Below are 24,076 nucleotides of genomic sequence, written 5' to 3'. Positions count from 1 at the left end.
CTCCTTTTAAACATGCCTAGTACTTGTCTTCCATTGGGTGAAAATCTAAACTACTTGGCCTCTCATACCCTTCCCTTTCTCATTCTTCTTTGCTTTTCCTAATACTTTCTCAAGCATACAAGTTAAGTCATGATTAACTTATTATTTTCCAAAGATATCATTAAAATTATTTTCGGGTTATCATTTCTTCTTCTTAAAAGCCACACTCACACACTCTTAAGTTCACCCAGAAAGTTGCTATATTTTCCTCTATGATACTGCTTACTACTTATTTTGTGAAGTGATTACTAATAATCTTGGTCCTAAGCAGTTTGTATTTATTTCCCATCCCTGTTTTCCCTTGCATTTTTAAGTTTATGCCTTCATTAGCATATATCTTTTATATTATAATTATTTTTAGTCTTTCTCTATTTAACTTCATAAGCGCCCTGAGGGCAGAAACCGCATTTACACATCTTTTAAAAAATTCCCAGCACACAACACAGTGCCTGGTACATGGCAGTCATTGAGGGAAATAAATGGGAAGTGAACTGTAAGTGGATAAAAGTAGTTATTGAAATGTGTCATAAATAGGAAACAAGATGTTTTATTCAGGCTGTTGCAATATAAGACATTAATTTTTTAGAACTTGCCAACATTAGTAAAAAAGCCCATACATTTTTAGAGTGCTTTTCCAAATTTTGAAGTATTTTCACTTCATCTCATAGGTTTTTCAACACCTGGACAACATTAGAGACATTTTTTAATAAGAAAATGTAATTTCCTTTTCCTTTAGTAATTGAGATACTGGTGCTATATATATATATATATATATATATATATATAACATTCTACTTTTGGATGTGCATGTTATAGAATGCTTACCTCTGACCTACTTATAGCACATTTTGTATCACAGTGGATGACGTAGTAGATGAAAGTGATGACAACGATGATATTGATTTAGACGCTGAAAATGAAACTGAAAATGAAGATGACCTAGATCAAAATTTTAAGGTTGGTATAAGTTTCTGTTTTCAATCAATTTTATGAATGTGTACACAATTGTAGAAAAAAGATTGGGTAGATATATATAGCTATTGAAAGTGAAAGTCATTCAGTCATGTCTGACTCTTTGCCTAAATTCTCTGGGCCAGAATACTGGAGTGGGTAGCCTTTCCCTTCTCCAGGGGATTTCCCAACCCAGGGATCGAACCCAGGTCTCCTGCATTGCAGGCGGATTCTTTACCAGCTGAGTCACAAAGGAAGGTCAAGAATACTGGAGTGGGTAGCCTATCCCTTCTCCAGCAGATCTTCCTGACCCAGGAATCAAACCGGGGTCTCCTGCATTGCAGGTGGATTCTTTCCCAACTGAGCTATCAGGGAACAGTAGATTAATTTGTTTTATCCACTTTTTTTTTATCATGAATAACTGTGGACACTAAGCAATTGAAAGGAAAATAATGTTGCTTTAAATACATTGTCTGAAAAGGGCCTTAAAATAAGGTATTTTCACTCTTTTCAGACCAGAGAGATTTTATCTAACCTTTCTGACTTAGATTTTAAAGTCTAAGGAAATCTAAGTTTGAGTCACAACTTATTTTGCTTTATTAAGTGGTAGAGAGGGCCATTTTAGTATCTGTAGAAAAACATTTGTTTAATTCCTTCATTTTTCAACTGTTTGAGCTTTTAGTACGTTTGGGGGCAGAGGGAGTTTGTTTGACTGTCGTCTTCTTGGACCTTTTTGTCTTGAAATGCTACATTGAAATTGGTTTACACTGAGTATTTGACTGTCTTTGGAGATAGAGTCTAAGATACTGGAAGGAGATTTCTATCTTAACAGCAGATGTAGAACCAGTTTTATGTGATAACCAAGGCAAGCTTTGGCAAAATTGTAAAGGTAGCCAGTTTAGAAAACATGATGGTGTGCATCCTGGCATCAAGAAGCTACAAAGAAGAATAACAGTGCAGGCTCTGGAAAGAAAGTGAAGTGGCTCAGTGACTCTTTGTGACCCCATGGACTGTAGCCTGCCAGGCTCCTCCATCTGTGGGATTTTCCAGGCAAGAATACTGGAGTGGGTTGCCATTTCCTTCTCCAGGGGATCTTCCAGACCCAGGGATCAAACTTGGTTCTCCTGCAGTGCAGGCACTCTTATTGTCTGAGCTACCAGGGAAGCTACAGGCTCTGGTGTTCAAGGCAGAAAATCTGGGGTAACTGTATGTTGGTGGTTCTGGATTTGATACAGTGAATGAACTGGTAGAATCTGAGTTAGGGCAGGTCAGGAGAGTTTACATTCTGTATACAAAGTGTTGCTTAGATAGCAGGAGGTATATTAAAATCAACTGTTTGGATTTATTGGGATATGAGTATTTAGAGATAGTAAAATTTCATAGATCAACATTACGTTTATAATTTAAAGTTTTGTATGTTGCTGGAAACCTTTCTTTTATGTATGTTTCCATGTCTATTAAACAGAGTATTTTGAGTATAATTTATTCTTTCGGGCTCAGGGTCCTTATTAAAAATATCTACAGATGTTGTAATCTACAGATGTAAAAATAGAAATTGGTAGGGAAGTAGAACTCAATAGGAATTTATAACAGTGATACTAATTTTTCTGTTTGGCGGTTGTCAGTGTATATGCATGAATCCATATTTAAAAATTTTTTTTAAATCATTTGAGGATAAGTTACATACCTTGTAAATCCTGGTTGTTTATCCCTAAATATATTAGTGTGTATTTCCTAAGGACAGTGATACAGTCATCTCTCAGTGTCCTGGGGTGAATTGGTCCCTGAACCCATCTTGGATACCAAAATTCACAGATGCTCAATTTCCTTATATAAAGTGACGAAGCAATTGCATGTAACCTATGCACATCCTCCTATACACTTTGTCATCTCTAGATTACCTATAATACCTAATAATATGTAAATCAGTGTCCGACTTTATTTTTTTTGGCTCCAAAATCACTGCAGATGGTGATTGCAGTCATGAAATTAAAAGACGCTTACTCCTTGGAAGAAAAGTTATGACCAACCTAGGTAGCATATTCAAAAGCAGAGACATTACTTTGCCGACTAAGGTCCGTCTAGTCAAGGCTATGGTTTTTCCTGTGGTCATGTAGGGATGTGAGAGTTGGACTATGAAGAAGGCTGAGCACCGAAGAATTGATGTGTTTGAACTGTGGTGTTGGAGAAGACTCTTGAGAGTCCCTTGGACTGCAAGGAGATCCAACCAGTCCATTCTGAAGGAGATCAGCCCTGGGATTTCTTTGGAAGGAATGATGCTAAAGCTGAAGCTCCAGTACTTTGGCCACCTCATGCGAAGAGTTGACTCATTGGAAAAGACTCTGATGCTGGGAGGGTTTGGGGGCAGGAGGAGAAGGGGACGACTGAGGATGAGATGGCTGGATGGCAACACCGACTCGATGGACATGAGTCTGAGTGAACTCCGGGAGATGGTGATGGACAGGGAGGCCTGGCATGCTGTGATTCATGGGGTCGCAAAGAGTCAGACACGACTGAGTGACTGAACTAAACTGAATAACTATATACATAGCATTTACATTTTACTTACAACTATTTATGTAGTTCAGTCATCCCCTTCTCCTCCTGCCCCCAATCCCTCCCAGCATCAGAGTCTTTTCCAATGAGTCAACTCTTTGCATGAGGTGGCCAAAGTAATGGAATTTCAGCTTTAGCATCATTCCTTCCAAAGAACACCCAGGGCTGATCTCCTTTAGAATGGACTGGTTGGATTTCCTTGCAGTCCAAGGGACTCTCAAGAGTCTTCTCCAACACCACAGTTCAAAAGCATCAATTCTTCAGTGCTCATCTTTCTTCATTGTCCAGCTCTCGCATCCATACATGACCACTGGAAAAACCATAGCCTTGACTAGACGGACCTTTGTTGGCAAAGTAATGTCTCTGCTTTTGAATATACTATCTAGGTTGGTCATAACTTTTTTTCCAAGGAGTAAGCGTCTTTTAATTTCATGACTGCAGTCACCATCTGCAGTGATTTTAGAGGCCAAAAAAAAAAATGAAGTCAGTCACTGTTTCCACTGTTACCCCATCTATTTCCCATGAAGTGATGGGACCAGATGCCATAATCTTTGTTTTCTCAATGTTGAGCTTTAATCCAACTTTTTCACCCTCCTCTTTCAATTTCATCAAGAGGCTTTTTAGTTCCTCTTCACTTTCTGCCATAAGGGTGGTGTCATCTGCATATCTGAGGTTATTGATATTTCTCCCAGCAATCTTGATTCCAGCTTGTGCTTCTTCCAGTCCAGCATTTCTCATGATGTACTCTGCATATAAGTTAAATAAGCAAGGTGACAATATACAGCCATTGGCATGCCACAAATTCATGTTTTATTCTTTGGAATTGTGTTTCTTCAGTATTTTCAAGCCATGGTTGGTTGAATCTGAGGCATGGCAACATGTGGACATGGGGGACTGGCTGTTCTCTCCTATATAACCCAATACAGTCACCAGCTTAATACATTTAAAGTGATAGTATCATTTTTATCTTTACCATCCATATTCCATTTTCTTAGCTGATCTAATTGTGTCCTTTATAAGATTTTTTTTCCTCTCCAGTATAGAATCTAGCATCAGGTATTGCATTTAACTATCTTGTTTCTTAAGTCTCCTTTAATGTAGAACATTTCCACAGATTTCTTTTTTGGCATTCACATCTGTAAGAAAGAGTTATTGGCAGTGTTCCTCACTAGGGTATCTGAGATTGCTCACATTTACCCCATCTTACCTTAACACAGCAATTATTTAATAAGAAAAAGTAGTAGATTGAATTTATTGACCACATAGCCCTGTGCTAGTCCATGTGCCTCACATATATAGACATACCTTGTTTTATTACACTTGGCTTTATTGTGCTTTGCAGAGACTGTGTTCTTAACGAATTGGAGAAGGTTTGTGGTAATCTTATGTGGGACAAGTCCTTTGGTGCCATTTTTCCAACAGCATTTGCTCACTTAATGTCTCTGTGTCACATTTTTTTGTAGTTTTACAATGTTTCAAACTTTTTCATTTTTAATATTTGTTATGGTGATCTGTGGCCAGTGATTTTGATTATAATTATTTAGCAATGAATATTTTTAAACTAAGGTATTAATTGTTTTTTTTAGACATTACGTATTGAACACTTAATGGACCACATTATAGTGTGAACATAACTTTTATATGTATTGGAAAACCAAAAATTCCCCCAACTTGCTTTATTGCAACATTTGTTTTATTGTGGTGGTCTGGAACTGAACCTGTGTCCGGGTATGCCTACAGTAGTCATTAAATCCTGTAAGGTATATGGCATTATTACCTCTGCTTTACAGGGCTGATAACTGGAAACCAAAGACACAAAGTTTGTCAGTTGTAGAGACTGCAATCACACTTGAACACAGTTGTTAAACCTGTAGTGATTCCATTCTCTTTGCCCTAGATTTTTCAGAGTTTGGAAAATTTGTAGAAATTTGGAGGTTCTAGAAGATTTGTCTTCAGATTGTCAGAACTCATCAGTTTATAAACTTCAATGTATTCTTTTTTTCCCTCCATAATTTTAGAAGAATTTTAAGAAGTAGGAGGTTTATTTTTTCTGAATGTGTTAGGAGCTGTTTATTTATGTTTTTCCCCAAACCAAAACACAAATATTTTGCTGTTGACTTCTGAGAGTAGTTTTCTTTCCTCACTGTGCCCTATTTTACAGGTAAATTAAAAAAATTTTTTTTCAAATGGACACGCTGTAAAGCTGTATTATCATAAATTAATACTGAATATTGGACTGCTAGTATGTTTAGAGAAAGGAATATCTTTAAAGTTTTTTATTATTTTGAAAATATTATATACTTTAATAGATGCTAATCAAGAAAATTACATATTTTTGGTTCTTCAAAGCATAATTTAAGGATATATGAAATTATCTATTTTATGTATATGATACAATAATTAATATACATTTTCCTATGAAGTCATATTTCTTTACATTTATCCTGTATTTTTTTGCCCAAAGAGACATGGAAATCATTTCCAGCTGTTGTTTCACTCCTCAGTGTTTTTTTCCCTGAACAACAGAGTGAATGATGATACTGAATCTTTTCTAAGGGAACTTTATTGACCATGGAATATAAGAGTGTGTGATAACCATTGCTTTCTCTTGAGGCAGTGCATTATGTTGGCTAACAGTGTATTCTCTGAAATCACTGATTGATTTCACATTCTGCTCTTGTTTGCAAGCCACTTAATCTCTTTGTACTTCAGTCTCTTCTTTAGTTACATGGAGATGATGATACTACTTTACAGTATTCTTACGCAGATTAAATTAGATCATAAGGTAAAATCCTTAGCATATTGCCTCACATATTTTCATTGCTTGATAAGAGTTATTTTGATTATCACTGCTACCATCATATACTTAGGTTTTTCAGTTTAGTTTTCTGAAGTTGTACTGCCCTTTAATCTAAGCAAAATGATGGCAGTTAGTGAGATTGGGGGCAGGGAGCATACTTTTGTATTGATCTTGATGTTAGTTTTTTTATCTTGAGGAGCCTAAATGCTGTATTATGTTAGAATAATCTTTGATTAAAAGAAAACAAAACAACCAAGACAACAATAATACAACAACCAAAAAATATAAGCAAGTTTTAGTTTACAATGAAATTTATGCAGCCTTTCTGTAGTGATTATTCTCCGTGTGCATGTAATTAATAATTTGGAAACTTTAAGTCTGAAATGTACTTTTCTTAATTAATGACATTCCACTTTTATTATTTCAGAATGATGATATTGAAACGGATATTAACAAACTAAAACCCCAGCAAGAACCAGGACGAACAATAGAAGAACTTAAAATGTATGAACACCTTTTCCCTGAGCTTGTTGATGATTTTCAGGTATAAATATAGATAATTCAGAATCTTAACTCATTTTAAGAAAGAGTTCTTTTTTCTTAGACCCATAATCACTCTTTTCTTTCTGCATTTCATTTCTAAAAGTTGAACTTAGCATTGCTTTTCTGAGTGACTTTGGAGAATTGTTTCAACATTCTGAGCTGCAAAATGAGAAACTGCTATCTGTAAAATGAGAGAACTAGGTCTTTAAATTTTGGACTAGCTTTTAAATTTTTTAATCAGTCTTTTAATCAAAATAATTGACATAGTTTTTATTAACTTTGAAAAAGCATTAGAATGGCATTTCTGATGAGAAGAAAATACTTAATTAAAAATATAGTCTGTGCTAGTTAAATTGTTTTTCCTAATAGTCACCATATAATCATGGAATGTCGGAATGAGGACAGCTGGAAGTTGTTTCTGAAATGTTGACAAGAAGTCAACTCTCCTTATGAAGCAACTTAAAGAATTCATTGCCAGGAGAAATATCAATAAACTCAGATATGCAGATGATACCATTGTAATGGCAGACAGTGAAGAGGAACAAAAGAGCCTCTCGATACGGGTGAAAGATGAGAGTGAAAAAACTGGCTTAAAACTCAGTGTTCAAAAAACGAAGATCATGGCGTCTGGTCCTATCACTTCATGGCAAGAAGGGGGAAATGTGGAAACAGTGATGGATTTTTTTCTTGGGCTCCAAAATTGTTGTGGATGGTGACTGCAGCCATCAAATTAGAAGAGGCTTGCTTCTTGGAAGGAAAGCTATGACAGACCTAGTCAGTGTATTAAAGCAGAGATATCACTTTGCTGACCAAAGTCCGTCTATGGTTTTTCTAGTAGTCATGCATGGATGAGAGAGTTGGACCATAAAGCAGGCTGAGCACCAAAGAATTGATGCTTTTGAACTGTGGTGCTAGAGAAGACTCTTGAGAATCCTTTGCACAGCAAGGAGATCAAACCAGTCAATCCTAAAGGAAATCATCCCTGAATATTCATCAGGAAGAACTGATGCTGAAGCTGAAGCTCCAGTACTTTGGTCACCTGATGCAAAGAGCCAACTCTTTGGAAAAGACCCTGATGCTGGGAAAGATTGAAGGCAAAAGGAGAAGGGGGCTGCAGAGGATGAGATGGTTAGATCGCATCACCAACTCAAGGGGCATGAGTTTGAGTGAACTCTGGGAGATAATGAAGAACAGGGGAGCCTGATGTGTTGCAGTCTATGGGGTCGCAAAGAGTCAGACACAACTTGGTGACTGAACAACAACAAATCCTCATTTATTTTCTAGAATATAATATACAACCTGGATTGCATAGCTATTAAATGATAAAGCTGATTGAATTGATGGCAAGTAGTAGATCTAATTTTTAGCACTCACTCTGCTGCTCATTTGTGGGTTCCTGAAACTGCCCAGGAGCTTAAACTGTAAAATGAAGGGTTTGAATCATATAATCTTGGATTTACTTATGTAAACCCCTTCCCTCAAGTTTCACACTTAATTTCCAGTTGCTTAAAGAAAAAGACTTAAATGCAAAGCTATTGAGAGATAAAAATAGAGAAGTACTTGCTAGCTAATGTTTTACATTTCACAATTCTAATTATTCAGGTTTTTCTTTGGAAAACAATGAGCTTTGGATGCGATGGAAGAGGCAGCAAGTTGCTCCCTCTCTCCCTCGCCTACTGTCTTGGTACTCTCCATAGATTTGACGGACGTTGGAGGGTATGTTGAAATCAGTGATAGGACAGAGGAAGTCGGGAAAGAGGACAGGAGTGAAGGAGAGGATATTTGTCAAAAAGAAAAAGAAGAAGGCAGGAAGAGGCATTTGAGAAAGAATGCAGGTATTTTTCTTTCATGCAACCTACAGGAAGTATCTGGCTGCTCTTTTAACACTTTTGTGCCCACTAAAAAACCCAGTGATAACAAACACTGGCAATTCAAAGCAGAACAAATATTGTGGAAGGGATTTGGGGTAGGAATTGATTATTCTGTAAAGAAATGATCTATTTTCATCTCTGTCTTATATACATATAAAAATTATATCCTGTGCATAAAAATGGCAGTTGATGTGCGAATAGAGAAAAGTAGGTTTTTTTTTTACTAAGTGTGAAAAGTGAAATGAAAGTCACTCAGTCGTGTCTAACTGTTTGCGACCCCATGGACTATACAGTCTGTGGAATTCTCCAGGCCAGAATACTAGAGTAGATAGTCTTTCCCTTCTCCAGAGGATCTTACCAACCCAGGAATCAAACCCAGGTCTCCTGCATTGCAGGTGGATTCTTTACCAGCTGAACCACAAGTGAAACCCAAGAACACTGGAGTGGGTAGCTTCTCCCTTCTCCAGTGGATCTGCCTAACCCAGGAATCAACCTGGGGTCTTCTGCACTGCAGGTGGATTCTTTACTAACTGAGCTATCATTGGTTGGTTCTAAATAGGAACCAATGATAGCTCAGTTGGAAAGATTAGAGATCTCTTCAAGAAAATCGGAGATACCAAGGGAACATTTCATGCAAAGATGGGCTCAATAAAGGACAGAAATGGCATGGACCTAACAGAAGCAGAAGATATTAAGAAGAGGTGGCAAGAATGCACAGAAGAACTGTACAAAAAGGATCTTCACTACCCAGATAATCATGATGGTATCATCACTCACACTCACCTGGAGCCAGACATCCTGGAATGTGAAGTCAAGTGGGCCTTAGGAAGCATCACTATGAACAAAGCTAGTGGAGGTGATGGAATTGCAGTTGAGCTATTTCATATCCTACAAGACTGCTGTGAAGGTGCTGCACTCAACATGCCAGCAAATTTGGAAAACTCAGCAGTGGTCACAGGACTGGAAAAGGTCAGTTTTAATTCCAATCCCAAAGAAAGGCAATGTCAAAGAATGCTCAAACTACCGCACAATTGCACTCCTCTCACACGCTAGTAAAGCAATGCTCAAAATTCTCCAAGCCAGGCTTCAGCAATACATGAATCATGAACTTCCAGATGTTAAAGCTGGTTTTGGAAAAGGCAGAAGAACCAGAGATCAAATTGCCAACATCCACTGGATCATCAAAAAAGCAAGAGAGTTCCAGGAAAACATCTATTTCTGTTTTATTGACTGTACCAAAGCCTTTGACTGTGTGGATCACAATAAACTGTGGAAAATTCTGAAAGAGTTGGGAATACCAAATCACCTGACCTGCCTCTTGAAAAATCTGTATGCAGGTCAGGAAAACAGTTAAAACTGGACATGGAACAACAGACTGGTTCCAAATAGGGAAAAGAGTACGTCAAGGCTGTATATTGTCACCCTGCTTATTTAACTTCTATGCAGAGTACATCATGAGAAATGCTAGGCTGGAAGAAGCACAAGCTGGAATCAAGATTGCCGGGAGAAATATCAATAACTTCAGATATGCAAATGACACCACCCTTATGGCAGAAAGTGAAGAGGAACTAAAGAGCCTCTTGATGAAAGTGAAAGAGGAGAGTGAAAAAGTTGGCTTAAAGCTCAGCCTTCAGAAAACTAAGCATTCAGCATCCAGTCCCATCACTTCATGGCAAATAGATGAGAAACAATGGAAACAGTGTCAAGACTTTATTTTTTTGGCCTCTAAAATCACTGCAGATGGTGACTGCAGCCATGCAATTAAAAGATTCTTACTCCTTGGAAGGAAGTTATGACCAACCTAGATAGCATATTGAAAAGCAGAGACGTTACTTTGTCAACAAAGGTCCGTCTAGTCAAGGCTATGGTTTTTCCAGTCGTCATGCATGGATGTTAGAGTTGGACTGTGAAGAAAGCTGAGTGCCGAAGAATTGATGCTTTTGAATTGTGGTGTTGGAGAAGACTCTTGAGAGTCCCTTGGACTGCAAGGAGATCCAACCAGACCATCCTAAAGGAGATCAGTCCTGGGTGTTCATTGGAGGGACTGATGCTGAAGCTGAAACTCCAATACTTTGGCCCCCTGATGCAAAGAGCTGACTCATTAAAAAGACCCTGATGCTGGGAAAGATTGAGGGCAGTAGGAGAAGGGGACGACAGAGGATGAGATTGTTGGATGGCATCACCGACACAATGGACATAGGTTTGGGTGGACTACAGGAGTTGGTGAGGGACAGGGAGGCCGGGTGTGCTTGGTTCATGGGGTCCCAGAGTCAGACGCTACTGAGCGACTGAACTGAACTGAACTGAAATAGGAAGTGTTGAGAAGAATCTTTTCAGCTATCATTGTATCAAATACTAGCAGGTCATGAGTTATTGAACAGAAATAAATTAATACTGATGATGACTTTTTCCACTTGGATTTGCATGTCACTTTCAACATCAATCTCTGAAGTTAAAATTACCTGATGTGTTTGTTTGTATCCTTAACACCACTCAGTTTATTTCCAGATGTATTAAAGGTACTATTCAATGGCCTGATGAAGGTAAAATGAGTACATTTAAAGTCAACAGAATTAACAGCATAATTAACAACAGACTTTTTCAAGGGGATTTAGCGCATACATTTAAAGCTATAATTATTTATTTGTTGTGATAAGTATAGTTTTGTTTCCTTTTGTTTCTTGATGGCAGAATATTAGAAGTATCAGAATCCTGCATTTTCACAGCTCTTCTTTCATACATCTGTATTAGCATAATGTCATTTACCATATGGACTTTGTTGTTTTTTTCCCTTCTTTTAAATTTGGTTTTAAATTTTTATTAGTTATGCATGGACAGAGTTTAAAGAGCAAATAGTTTTGCATAGTTTAATTGGAAAAAAATGTTTCCTCCTTCCTATCTACTGTTTCCTACAATCAACTTTCCATATGTTTTTGAAATTAATCCCCGTGTTTCTAAATGATATGCTTAATATGCCATGTCTTTATTTTTCCTGATTTCGTTCTCTCTCTCTCTCTTTTTAATCAACTTAATCTAGTAGTTTTCAGTCCTTTCTTCTAATATTTACATTTTAGGCTATAAATTTTCCTCTAATGACTGTTTTAGTTGCATCAAACAGATTTTGCTATTTATTTCCCTCTTTATCTTTGTTTTGAAGCTTTTTGTCCATTATGGTTTTTTTCCTTGGATAATGTTTAAGTTGCCTCCTTAATCTGCAGTTTCTTCATCTTTTTATTGAATTCTAGCATATTGTAGTACAGTGAGAGGACATCTCTTTATGATTATAATCTTTTGAAATTTTTGAGGTTTATCTTATGAGTTTGAATGAGGTCATCTTTTGCTACTATTTCTCATGTCTTTGAAAAACATTCTGCTCCCATTAGGCCCAATTGTATATTTGCCTATACAAGAACAAGATTGTTAATTATATTTAGAAGTTCTTTTCTGTCCTTATAAATTTTTATTCCTGTGTTATCAATTACTGAGAAAAGTATATTAAAGATTTCTCACTATGATTGTGAATTTGTTTCTGTCTTTTTGCATGTCTGTCAGTTTTTGTTACATTATTTTTGGAAACATTATTTATTGTGTATAAGTGTAAATTGATTTCCTTTTGAGTTGAACCTTTTAGTGAAGTTAGTTTTTATCTCTAAGACTTGAAGGCAAAAGTTTTTTTTTTTTTAAATATTGATATAGTTACATAAATTTTAGTTACTTGCCTAGTATCTTTTAAAATCTTTTCACCAACTTTTTGGTATCCTTAGTTGTTTATCTGTTAAACAGCATGTGTTAATACTTGGATTTTGAGACTAAACCCTGAGTCTTTCGTATTTAACTAGAGTATGTAGATTACTTATAATTATTCATATATTGGAATTAAGAGATCTTATTTTGTATTTTTGTTTGTTTCATCTCTGTATCTTCTCTTGCTTTCATTTGGATTATTTTTTTCCTCATTTATCTTTTTTCACCTTTGTTTGAAAACTTTGAAGTCTTGTTATTTTTGTTTTATTAAACTTTCTTGAGGTATAATTTATGTACAAAATTTGTATTCATTTAAAGTATAAATTTGATATATATGCAGAAATTTTAGTTAATCTTGATTAAATGGTAAATGTGTTTTTACTAAATTCTGAAGTTAATTAGGATCTTTCTTTCTTCTTTCTCTTTGTTATAAAAGAAAACTTTGTTGTTGTTGTTTAGTCACTTCATCATATCCAACTCTTTTGTGACCCCTTGGACTTTGGCCCACCAGACTCTGTCCATGGGATTTCCCAGGCAAGAATACTGGAGTGGATAGCCATTCCCTTCTCCAGGGTATTTCCTGACCCATGGATCAAACCTGTGTCTCCTGCATTACAGGGAGATTCTTTACTATTGAGCCACTAGGGAAATTCAAAGGCAAACTTTGTTGCCATTCAGTCACTCAGTCACTCCGACTCTTTGTGACCCTATTGACTGCAGCACACCAAGGCTTCCCTGTCTTTCACCATCTCCTGGAGTTTGCGCAAACTCATGGCAACTGAGTTGGAAATACCACTCAACTATCTCATCCTCTGTTGTCCCCTTCTTCTGCCTTGAATCTTTCTCAGCATCAGAGTCTTTTCCAATGAGTCAGCTCTTCGCATCAAGTGGCCAAAGTATTGGAACTTCACCTTCAGCATTAGTTCTTCTAGTGAATATTCAGGACTGACTTCTTTTAGGATGGAGTGGTTGGATCTCCTTGCAGTCCAAGGGACTCTCAAGAGTCTTCTCCAACACCACAGTTCAAAAGCATCAATTCTTTTTGCTCATTTTCTTAATAATTTTGTTTGTGGAAATTCCAGAAATTTTTGTTGTTGTTGGTTTTGACAGGCACTGTAATAGATTAAATTCTTCATTGAGGGTTTCTGTACCACCCAGCTAATGTGAATCAGGCTATAGATTCATGTGATTTGATGGCAGGCTTTTGGTATCATTTTGTGAGTAGTGCTATTCTTCAACCTCTTAGTGCTAAGGTTTGAGACTGTTGTCTTTCCTTGCTGTTATTTGGTTTGTGGTGGGGTGTTTCTAGGTCCTCTATATTGAAGATTTAGTTTTCTGGGGTTCCATCTTCATGGGAGGAGGGGTCTTCTGTTGGGCTCCCTACCTTATGAAGGCTCTGGGTTACTGTCCTGTTCTTTATATTTTTTGAGATAGGAAAACCTAAACCCCCGGTCACCTGTTTTTACAAATTGTTTTCCAAGTGAAAACCTCCTTCAGTTTGGGATCAACTTTGGGGTCATGTCTTCACTTATTATTTGGTCTTTTCCCTTGTTTTCTTATTTACTTGTTGTTATACATAGTATCTTTTAGTATATCTCTTTCTTCTTCCTTTTTTTTTTTTTTTGGCCATGCTACATGGCTTGTGGTTATCTTGGTTGCCTGACCAGAGATTGAACCCAGGACATAGCAGTGCAAGTACTGAATCCCAACTACTAGACCACTAGGAAACTTCCAAAATACCTTAATATCTTACCCAACAATTGTGTATGTTTCTGTCAGGTAGATACCTAGCCCACCAGGTTTCCTACAACAGATTTTTTTTAATGCAGATGTCTTCTCTTCAACCCTTTTAATGCAGACGGACTTACCCATTATTTCCTTTGTACCTCCTTGTCTCCTGGGACTAGATAAGAGTACAGAGATTGAAAGTGAATTATGTTTGATTCAGTTTGTTTTTTTTTAATACAGTGGACATTCAAAGAGTGAATCACAGAGGATAAGATTCTTAATTTTGACTACATCATGTGTGTGTAGAAGTTAAGCACAATTAAAGGATGAATTGCAAATCCAGAAAAATTGTTGTAAAAATGGATTAAGGGATGTGTATTTGTGTATGTGTGTGTATATGTATATGAGTGTGTGTGTGTGTGTGTGCGTGTAAATAAATGTGCAAATTTATACTACAAAACAAGAAAAACACTATAGTCTAGCAACAAATATGTTACCTATGAAGAATTAAACTGATTAATAGATGTATGGAAAATTGTTTGCTTTTCCAGTAGTAATTAAAGTGGTAATAAGATGATACTTCTTATCTACCACTTTAGAAAAAGCTTTTAAAAACTGTAGTACCTAATGTTGTCAAAGAATACAGAAGCTGAATTAAATACTCTTATATAAAGTTACTGGGAATAGTATTAATATAAGTATTTTTTGGAAAGCATTTGGGCAACTTGTGTTAAACATTAAAATTGATTAGTATCTGACCCTGTAATTTTATTTCAGTGCTTAGGAAATTATCCTAAACAAAAAATTTTATGCAAAAGGATGTTCATTGCAGAGTTCTTTCTAATAGCAAAATTTTGGAAATGGCTTAAATCCTTCCCTAATTTGTAAAAGATTTAATGCCAAACAATAGAATAAAGGTTAGCTTAATTGAGGTATTTTCTTTGATAAAGTGTTATATAGATCAAAATAATGTCTAAAAGTATAGAAAGAGAAAAGACTACTTGATCTGTCAGTCGTATACTTTTTTAAACTTGTCTTCCAGGACACTTTGCTTTCCTGGTTTTTTATCTTTCCAGCGCAGTTTTTCCTTCCCCATATCCTGTTGTTTCATTTTCGTTTTTCAACCTCTTTAAGATTGTAGTATCCCAAGGTACAGTCTTTTTCCTCCTCTCTGTGTCTTTCCACTGATAATTTCCAGTCTCATGGCTTAGAGTAGTATCTGTATGTAAATGGCCGTCAAGTTTACATCTTCTGTATACAGCTTTCTTCTGAGTTCTTGAAGCATACATCCATTTGCTGCTTTACGTCCTTGTCTGTATATGAATAGCTCACACTTAACATATCAGAGCTAGCTCCTGATGCTTTTCAGTTGTTCAGGCAAACACTTGGCATCATCTGTGACCTCTATTTGTACCTTCTACCCTGTATCAGGTCAATTTTAGGATATCCTGTCTCTGGCTCACAGTGCAGTTAAAATACAACCACTTCTTACCAGCTTCTGTAGGTAACTGGAGAAGATTCTTTCTTAAAAACATTTTTTGTTTATTTATTTTTATTTGGCAGTGCTGGGTCTCAGTTGAGGCACACAGAATCTTCACTGTGGCGTGGGCTTCTCTCTAGTTGCGGCTCACAGGCTCTAGAGCACACAGGCTTAGTAGTTGCAGTGTGCAGGCTTAGTTGCCCCTTGGCATGTGGGACCTTAGTTACCCAACCAAGGATAAAACCCATGTCCCCTGCATTGGAAGGGGGATTCTTAACCACTGGACCATCAGGGAAGTCCCTGCAGAAGACTCTTAATTGGTCTTCCGACTTCTATACCCACCCCACTCTGGAGCCCTGCTCCTCCCCAGAAAGATAGAACCAAATTAAACAAAAATATTATTTAGCCCCAAATGTTTAAATGCTGTTGTTAAGAAACACTGTACTACAGTTTTTGGTTTTTGTCTGCTCCTCCCTCCCCAAATAAGTCATGTCATGGCACTCTTCTCAAAACCTTCCAGTGACTCCCAGTCTCTTTCAGGGTAAAAACCAAAATTCTTAAAATAGCTTGCAGGGCCCTACAGTATCTGGCCCTCTTTACCCCTTGGAATTCATCTTGGTCCTTCAGTTCTGGCCATCTTAACGTTAACTCCTTTCTGTTCTCTGACCACACTAGGCCTTCTCCCACTCAGGGGCCTGGGTACCAGCAACCTTCACTGTCTTTGCTTGTATCTGCTCAGTGAGTCCTCCCTAACCAATGGCATTGATACTGTCACCTACCTCTCCTCCCCCAGCACTCCTGATTCCTATTACCCCTTTCCTCCGTTACCCCTTTCTAACATTCCATTAAATAAATTTTCATAATGTTTATTAATTTTGGTTTTGACAGTCCTCTCCCCTTCTTCCCTGGAAGAATATAAGCTACAAAGGGGAAGAGTTTTTTTTTTTCTTTTTCTTTTAACCTGATTAATCTTAAGTGCCTGAAACAGTGCTTGGCACAAAACAACCACTCTAAATATCTGTTGAATCAATGAATAACAATTTAGGTGTTGTATTTCCTTTAATAGATTTTGGATGATATTAATGTCTTTATGCTTTCCTAAAACTTCCCATATTTGTTATTTATAGGAACTATTTTTATAATAGTAAAATAAGTGTAATGAATTTTGTGCTGGTTAAACATTTTATCTTCTGTTAGCAAATTTAAAATGTACCTGTTGTATCCATCTTTAAAATTTTCACTTGTTAGGTTTTTGAATCAGCATATAAAATATGATCTTAGTTTTGTATGTGTTTTAATATGTGTTAATATTAACACATAAAAGATTAAACATTTTTTTTATTTTCAAAGGGCTATGATTTAATCTCCAAAGAACCAAAGCCTTTTGTATTTGAGGGAAAAGTTCGTGGTCCTATTGTTGTTCCCACAGCGGGAGAGGAAGCATCTGGGAATTCAGGCAATTTAAGGAAAGGAATTGTAATGAAGACGACTGTGTCTCCTAAAGGAGATGAAGGTAATAAGAAACCTGCCTCTGTGGATCTGGCAAAAGAAGACATTAAAGATAATGACAGAACATTACAACAGCAGCTCGGTGATCAAAATAGAACTATTTCATCAGGCCACGGCTTAAACAATGATATAGTGAAGGCCTTGGACCGAATTACGTTGCAGAATATTCCATCTCAAACAGCCCCAGGTTTTACTGCAGGAATGAAGGACTATAGTCTCCCTGTCACTGTCCTTACATGCACTAAAGCATGTTCACATGTGGCTGCTTGTGGAAATGTTCTGTTTGAGGGAAGAACGGTTCAGCTAGGCAAGCTCTGCTGTACTGGAGTCGAAACTGAAGATGATGAAGACACAGAGTCTACTTCATCAGTGGAACAAGCGTCAGTTGAAGTCCCTGATGTACCAACGCTCCATGACTCTGATCTTTATATTGAGATTGTGAAAAATACAAAGTCTGTCCCAGAATATTCAGAAGTGGCTTATCCTGATTATTTTGGTCACATTCCTCCTCCATTCAAAGAGCCTATTTTGGAAAGGCCTTATGGTGTACAAAGGTGAGTTGCAGATTTCCTTTTCTTCATAAACAAGACCATTGTCAACATATGGGGCATATGGGAAAGAAAGAAAGAAACAAACAACTGCTTTGGGCTTTTAGGAAGAAAATTACTCTGAATTAAAGTTTGTGTTGGCAGAGCTCCTTGCCTGCCTGCTTGTATCCCTCAGAAGCATCCTATATTAATAAATCTTCTTGACTGTCGAGAGAAAAAAATAAAGTTAGTGTCATTTTTTATCCTGCTTTTGGACATATTGCATTGTTCTGAAATTGTCCGTGTAGATTTATTTTCTAAGTTCATTACTTATTCAAATGAAGTTAGCATAATAAACCTGGCCATGGACAGTTTAGAGTTTCTATTTAGAATGAATCTGAAAATAGAAAAGATTATTTAGCAATCTTTGAATAAATGTATTAGTGATATACATTAATTTAGTAATTTGATTATTTGAACTTGAATTAGATATATAATCTAAAAATAGCAACATATACATCATCATTTTGTTGTAAAATTTGGATTTAAAAATGTACAGTATAATAATTTAAAATTCATAGAACTGAACTTGTTAAATATTACCAATTAATTTTATTGGGTTGGCCACAAAGTTCATTTCGATTTTTCATTTTGGTTTTTTGAAGAACCCTAATGAACTTTGTGACCAACCCAATGGAAATTATGGTTAGTATTAACTGTTGCCAACTAATAAATATTGGGCATAAAAATACATTTTTGTTACCACTTGAGTATTTTCAGTGATTATGATTAAGGGTTTGTGATGATGGCTTATCAATACCTGAAGAGCATTTATATGTTCTTGTTAAAAGTATGGTATGTATTGATGAAGTAGGACATTGCTGTGGGTATTTGATTCTGGGCTTCTGGGGCAATAACTATTTTATTGATTTTTAAATTTAGCATATAATAATCATTTTTACTTGTCAACTTAGTATATGTTTAATGTTACCAATTGAGTCCTTGATCCACAGGTATGGAATCACATACAATGCAGCATTAGAACAAGGGACTGAGTTTGTTGGGAAATGTGTGTTTCTGTGTGTGTGTGTATTGGTGAGGAAGGGGTGCTGTGCCTTGGCGTCCACTGGTTGTATCACAAACTGTACCATCCAGAGGTAGTTGGCCTCTTGGAGTGCTGAAACAGCCTTGAGAAGCCACAGATGAAGCTCCAACTCAGAGGAAATACTCTGCAAGGATGGGCTGCCATCTTTCAGGATGCAGTATAGGCACTAAATTAGAAATTTCCACTTGATTCTCTATCCCCAGGCTGCATGGTCTGGGAAGCAGGAGGTAGAAACAGGTAGTTCTACTTACTGTAGCTCCCAGTGTTCCACTGGGATACTTCATGTAGCTGTGTGTATCTCTGCACCTCTGAGCTCTGCATGGTTAGTCGTCCCAGTCCTATAGTGGGTGCAGTCTTTCCATAGAGGACATAGCAAGGCTACAGTTTCACTGCAAACTGTGGTTGCAATGGTTTACTTTAGACTCTTGTGTCAGGGCCCAACAGGCAGGACCCAGATGAGCTAAAAGAGGTAAGATTGCTTCTGCACAGTGGCAGCAGGTTGACTATGGGTGGCACTCGAGTGAGCCACTAATTTTAACATGAATGGACATGTCACAACTACCCTGGGATGATGAAGATATGACTGCCAGAGGCTCAGATGCCTAAGGATTTCCCTGGTGGCTCAGATGGTAAAGAATCTGCCTGCAGTGTGGAAGACCTGGGTTTGATCCCTGGGTTGAGAAGATCCCCTGGAGAAGGGCATGGCAACCCACTCCAGTATTCTTGCCTGGAGAATTTCAGGGACATAGGAGCCTGGTGGGTTACAGTCCATGGGGGGTGGCAAAGAGATGGACATGACTGAGCAACTAACACTTTCAGAGACCTAAAGAGTGTTTGGGTCACTTAATCACACCGGCTACCAAGACCTGCAGAAGTGATAGGTGAGAGGGAGGGGAATTTTGATAGATACTGGAGGACGGAGGTGAGTTGCAGCCCTGAGAATAATTGCAGTAATGGGGACCATGTTTGTCCTGCTCATATTTTTCTTCTGAGTGTCACCTTAGGAGAGGCCCACAGGAACTGTGGAGCAGCTGCTTCCCAACATGAGTGTAGAAGTGGATCCTTGCAGCACAAGGGTGGGCTGTGGCAGCCTCGGCAGAGCTTCTCATCGCTCCCTTCTTGAGAGAACCTGCCGTGGAGCTTGTAGTCGCCCACAGCCTTCAGCCACTGTATTTTGGGATCTCCTGCAGCGTTATTGCTGAGGCCGTGTCCTCTCTGCGTTGCTTCAGTTACTGTCTGACATTGATGGGATTGCTAGAGTGGAGCCATTCCTGACCAGTTCAGGGATCTGCTCACTGGCAGTCTTTGCTCTGTGGTGTCCTGTTGGCGTGGTTGAGACTTTTGCAGAGTTACATTGCAGTGTGAGGCTCTCCTACTCAATATTCTCTTTCTTCCTAGGGATTAGATCTGCTTTTTGGACAGACCCAAAGGCCCTTCTCACGTGCTGCTGCTCCCTTTCCTCTTTGTTTTTCACATGTGTTTCCTCTAACAGGTGTGTTCCACAGTTGGCTGCAAGAGATTGTGCTTGTGTCTGGCATTTGCTTTTTGAAGGACTTGAACTGATATGCCTGGAAAAGGTCAGAATCAGTCAGCAGCTAGGTTTTCCCTCCTTTTCAGCATCACGTCTTAGACTCTATCTATCTTTCAAAAGTCAAAGATGTCCTCTTGACTACAGAAGACACTTACTGAGCTTTGTGTTCTTTAAACCCTGAGAGCAAATTTCCTCACTAAGTTGCCTCAGTCTGAAAGTTCTAATTTTCGTTATTAGCCTGTAATGTCTGAGATAAGATTAGAAGGAAGGGAAGATTGTGGAAATGGGCTATAACTACTTTGTTAGTCTCTGATTCTCAGCCTTAATTTTAACTACCAAGGAGCCTTCTTATTTTCCCTCATGGAATTTATGTTTCAAAAGCTTTACTCAACACTCTTATTTAGGTGTTTTACGCATTTGTGCTAATAAAAGAGATAAATTCCTGCCAAGCAGAGCCTCTAATTAACATTAGATCATTTTTTCAGTTGATTCATTTCTTGACATTGATAAGTGAAGGAACTCACTCTAATGAAGTGCAACTGTATTGCAAATGGGTTATCTATATGATGACCACAAATAGCTATTATACCTATTCTATGGGTCCTCAAGTGTCTGCAGATGGGGAGCTAAACCTTCAGCCCTGGTGACCTCTATTCTTTCAGCTCTTCCTAGTGTTGGACTTTGTCATTGCCTGACTGGGTCTTTCAGAGAGTGTTACTCCACCCATAGACCCACACTCTATTTGCTGTCTCCCCAGGACTGTGCCTTTCCTGGTGGAGGAAGAGTTAATACAGACTTGAATTACTATTGCTCTTCTCAGCTCTCCCCTCTCTCTTCTTATTTATGATTAATACTTTTCACAAAACATAGAAAACCCAATAATTTACAGCCTCTTTGCCTGCAGTCACTCCAAAAGATTTTCAGTGAGATAAATAGAACTTAACCTTGGAGGATTAAGTGATGTATGTCTCCTGCAAGTTTCAAAGATTTCTTACTCCACTGATTTTTGAGACTTTACCTTGATAAAAATAACTTTTGCCTGATTTGTTGTAGCAGAATCATAAGAAATTACCATGTAATCTAAAACTTTTGACTGCTAGTCTCTTTTGCTGCATCCTTATATATTTTGGGTGACAGTGAGTGTTGCAGAGAACACCTTTTATCATATTTGTCAAAATTTTCATTTTCATATCATTTGTGAAAATTTCCATGGGTGTCAGATGTTTGATACGAGGCAGGAATGTGACTCTATAACTCTTTCAATCATATAAAACAGTATGATTCTGTATATTTAGATGTGTAGGACTTTCCCAAATAATGTTAATTGCTTTAGGATATAGCAATGGCAACCCTCTCCCGGACTTTTGCCCAGAAAATCCCATTGACGGAGGCTACAGGCCATGGGGTTGCTAAGAGTCGGACACGACTGAGCGACTTCACTTTCACTTTTCACTTTCATGCGTTGGAGAAGGAAATGGCAACCCACTCCAGTATTCTTGCCTGGAGAATCCCAGGGACAGAGGAGCCTGTTGGGCAGCACAGAATCGGACACGACTGATGCGACTTAGTAGCAGCAGCAGCAGCATAACTAATATAAAAATATGTACTTAAATGCTTATGAATTACATTAATGTCCCAAAACACATCAATCAGAGACCAGTCAAATAAGTTATGGTATATCCATTCTGTGAATACTTTGCAGTGATTAAAAAACAAACAAACAAACAGTGTACTAATGGAAAGAGCTATAAGATGTATTATGAAATAAAATAATCAAGGTGCTGTGGAAGGAAAGTAGTAATTAATTGAATGAATGAGGGATGTGGGGTGTGTTGAAAGGAAGAATCTTCATTTTAGACTTTTATGTAGTATTTGATTTTTGTTCCATGTCAATGTATTAATATTATCTATTCAGAAATTTAAAATTAAAAGTAGGTGAAGGAATTGTGGCAAAAGCAGAATAAGGAAAGCAGAACCTTGGATTTAGCCTTACCATGTTTAGAATGGTTCAAGTATTTCTGGAATGGAGATAACAGTAGGTATAATTGTAGTGTCAGTAGCAGATAACTTTTATATTGATTTTTTCTTTATGGGCCAGATCGAAGTAAGTAAAAAACACTTTGTTATGCAGTGTGTATATGCTTATTAAAGTATGTCATTTAACAGTGTAGCAGCTCTATGAGGAAATAGCAGTTATTTCTCTTATTTAATGGAAGAGTATGCTGAAGCGTAGGATTCTTGAGTAACTATCCAAGGTTACACTGCTAGTAAATGACTGAGCGAAGAGTCATCCTGGTCTAGGTCATGAGCCTGTCCTGTTATTCATTCATATGTAGTGATCATATATATGAGGTTATACCATACTTATAAAGAGTATCTTCTGTGGACCCTTAGAGAACACTTAAGTAATGAACAACATATCCTATGATATCCTTATGGTAAAGTAAATATGGCAGTGAGATGTGTTAAATTGTTTTTCATAAGTATTGCTCGTATTGGGTGAAACCTAACAAAACTACAATTTTGGCTTTGGCCATATGTCATGTGAACTCTTGAGTATTAACTAGACTGAGTGGACTGCACATTTATTAGATTGCCTTGCTCAAATTATTTTCTTCTAAGCTTTGATGATGAATGTTAGTAAGGTTGAGGTTATAGTCCCTAGGGGTACCTGGAAAATACTTGTTTTGACTGGAGAATGATATATTTTAATAGGTGATTGAGGTAAAGGAAGGAAGGATTGATATCCTTTTATGAAAGTTGTGCTGCTTAGCACAAATATATGAATAAAAGACTATTTTTCCTCTTTATTAGCGAGGGCTGAGGGCAGGGCAAGATTTCCCTCAAGTATTAGGTATATGTCTAATCTAAGTTTAATATAAATGGGGAGTTATATCCCCTAAAATACAGTTTCAGAAGTTGAAAACCAGTGGGCTCTAGGCCATATTCAGCTTGCTAATGATTTTGGTTTTCACTTGCAGAGAGTTTTGTTTTTATTTATTTCTTCTTGTTGAGCCAAGATTGTCTTTTTTTTTTTTAATTAATTTTTTAAATTGAAGGATAATTGCTTTACAGAATTTTGTTGTTTTCTGTCAAATCTCCACATGAATCACCCATAGGTATACATATATCCTCTCCCTTTTGAACCTCCCCCCCCATCTCCCTACCCATCCCACCACTCTAGGTTGATACAGAGCCCCTGTTTGAATTTCCTGAGCCATACAGCAAACTCCCGTTGGCTATCTATTTTACATATAGTAATATAAGTTTCAATGTTACTCTCTCCGTACATCTCACCCTCTCCTCCCCTCTCCCCGTGTCCATAAGTCTGCTCTCTATGTCTATTTCTCCATTGCTGCCCTATAAATAAATTCTTCAGTAACATTTCTCTAGATTTCTTATGTGTGCGTTCAGTTCAGTTCAGTTCAGTCGCTCAGTCGTGTCCGACTCTTTGCAACCATGGTTGCATCACCACGTCCATTACCATCTCCTGGAGTTCACTCAAACTCACGTCCATCGAGTCGGTGATGCCATCCAGCCATCTCATCCTATGTCGTCCCCTTCTCCTCCTGCCCCCAATCCCTCCCAGCATCAGAGTCTTTTCCAATGAGTCAACTCTTTACATGAGGTGGCCAAAGTACTGGAGTTCCAGCTTTAGCATCATTCCTTCCAAAGAACACCCAGGGCTGATC

The 24,076-nt window shown here is 37.6% G+C and overlaps 1 protein-coding gene across 1 annotated transcript in view; it reads left to right on the top strand.

Moving 5' to 3' along the window:
- Positions 1-24,076, top strand: part of AGTPBP1 (ATP/GTP binding carboxypeptidase 1) — a 158,578-nt gene that overhangs the window by 52,358 nt on the left and 82,144 nt on the right. Inside the window, exons 11-13 of the mRNA XM_052644987.1 lie at positions 899-996; positions 6,774-6,890; positions 17,063-17,775. Of these exons, the coding sequence (XP_052500947.1) occupies positions 899-996; positions 6,774-6,890; positions 17,063-17,775 (928 nt within the window). The remainder of the gene's footprint in view (positions 1-898; positions 997-6,773; positions 6,891-17,062; positions 17,776-24,076) is intronic.

Source organism: Budorcas taxicolor, chromosome 8 (assembly GCF_023091745.1).
Source record: "Budorcas taxicolor isolate Tak-1 chromosome 8, Takin1.1, whole genome shotgun sequence".
NCBI classification, from domain to species: Eukaryota; Metazoa; Chordata; class Mammalia; order Artiodactyla; family Bovidae; genus Budorcas; species Budorcas taxicolor.
This window is presented reverse-complemented; position numbering and strand designations above follow the sequence as displayed.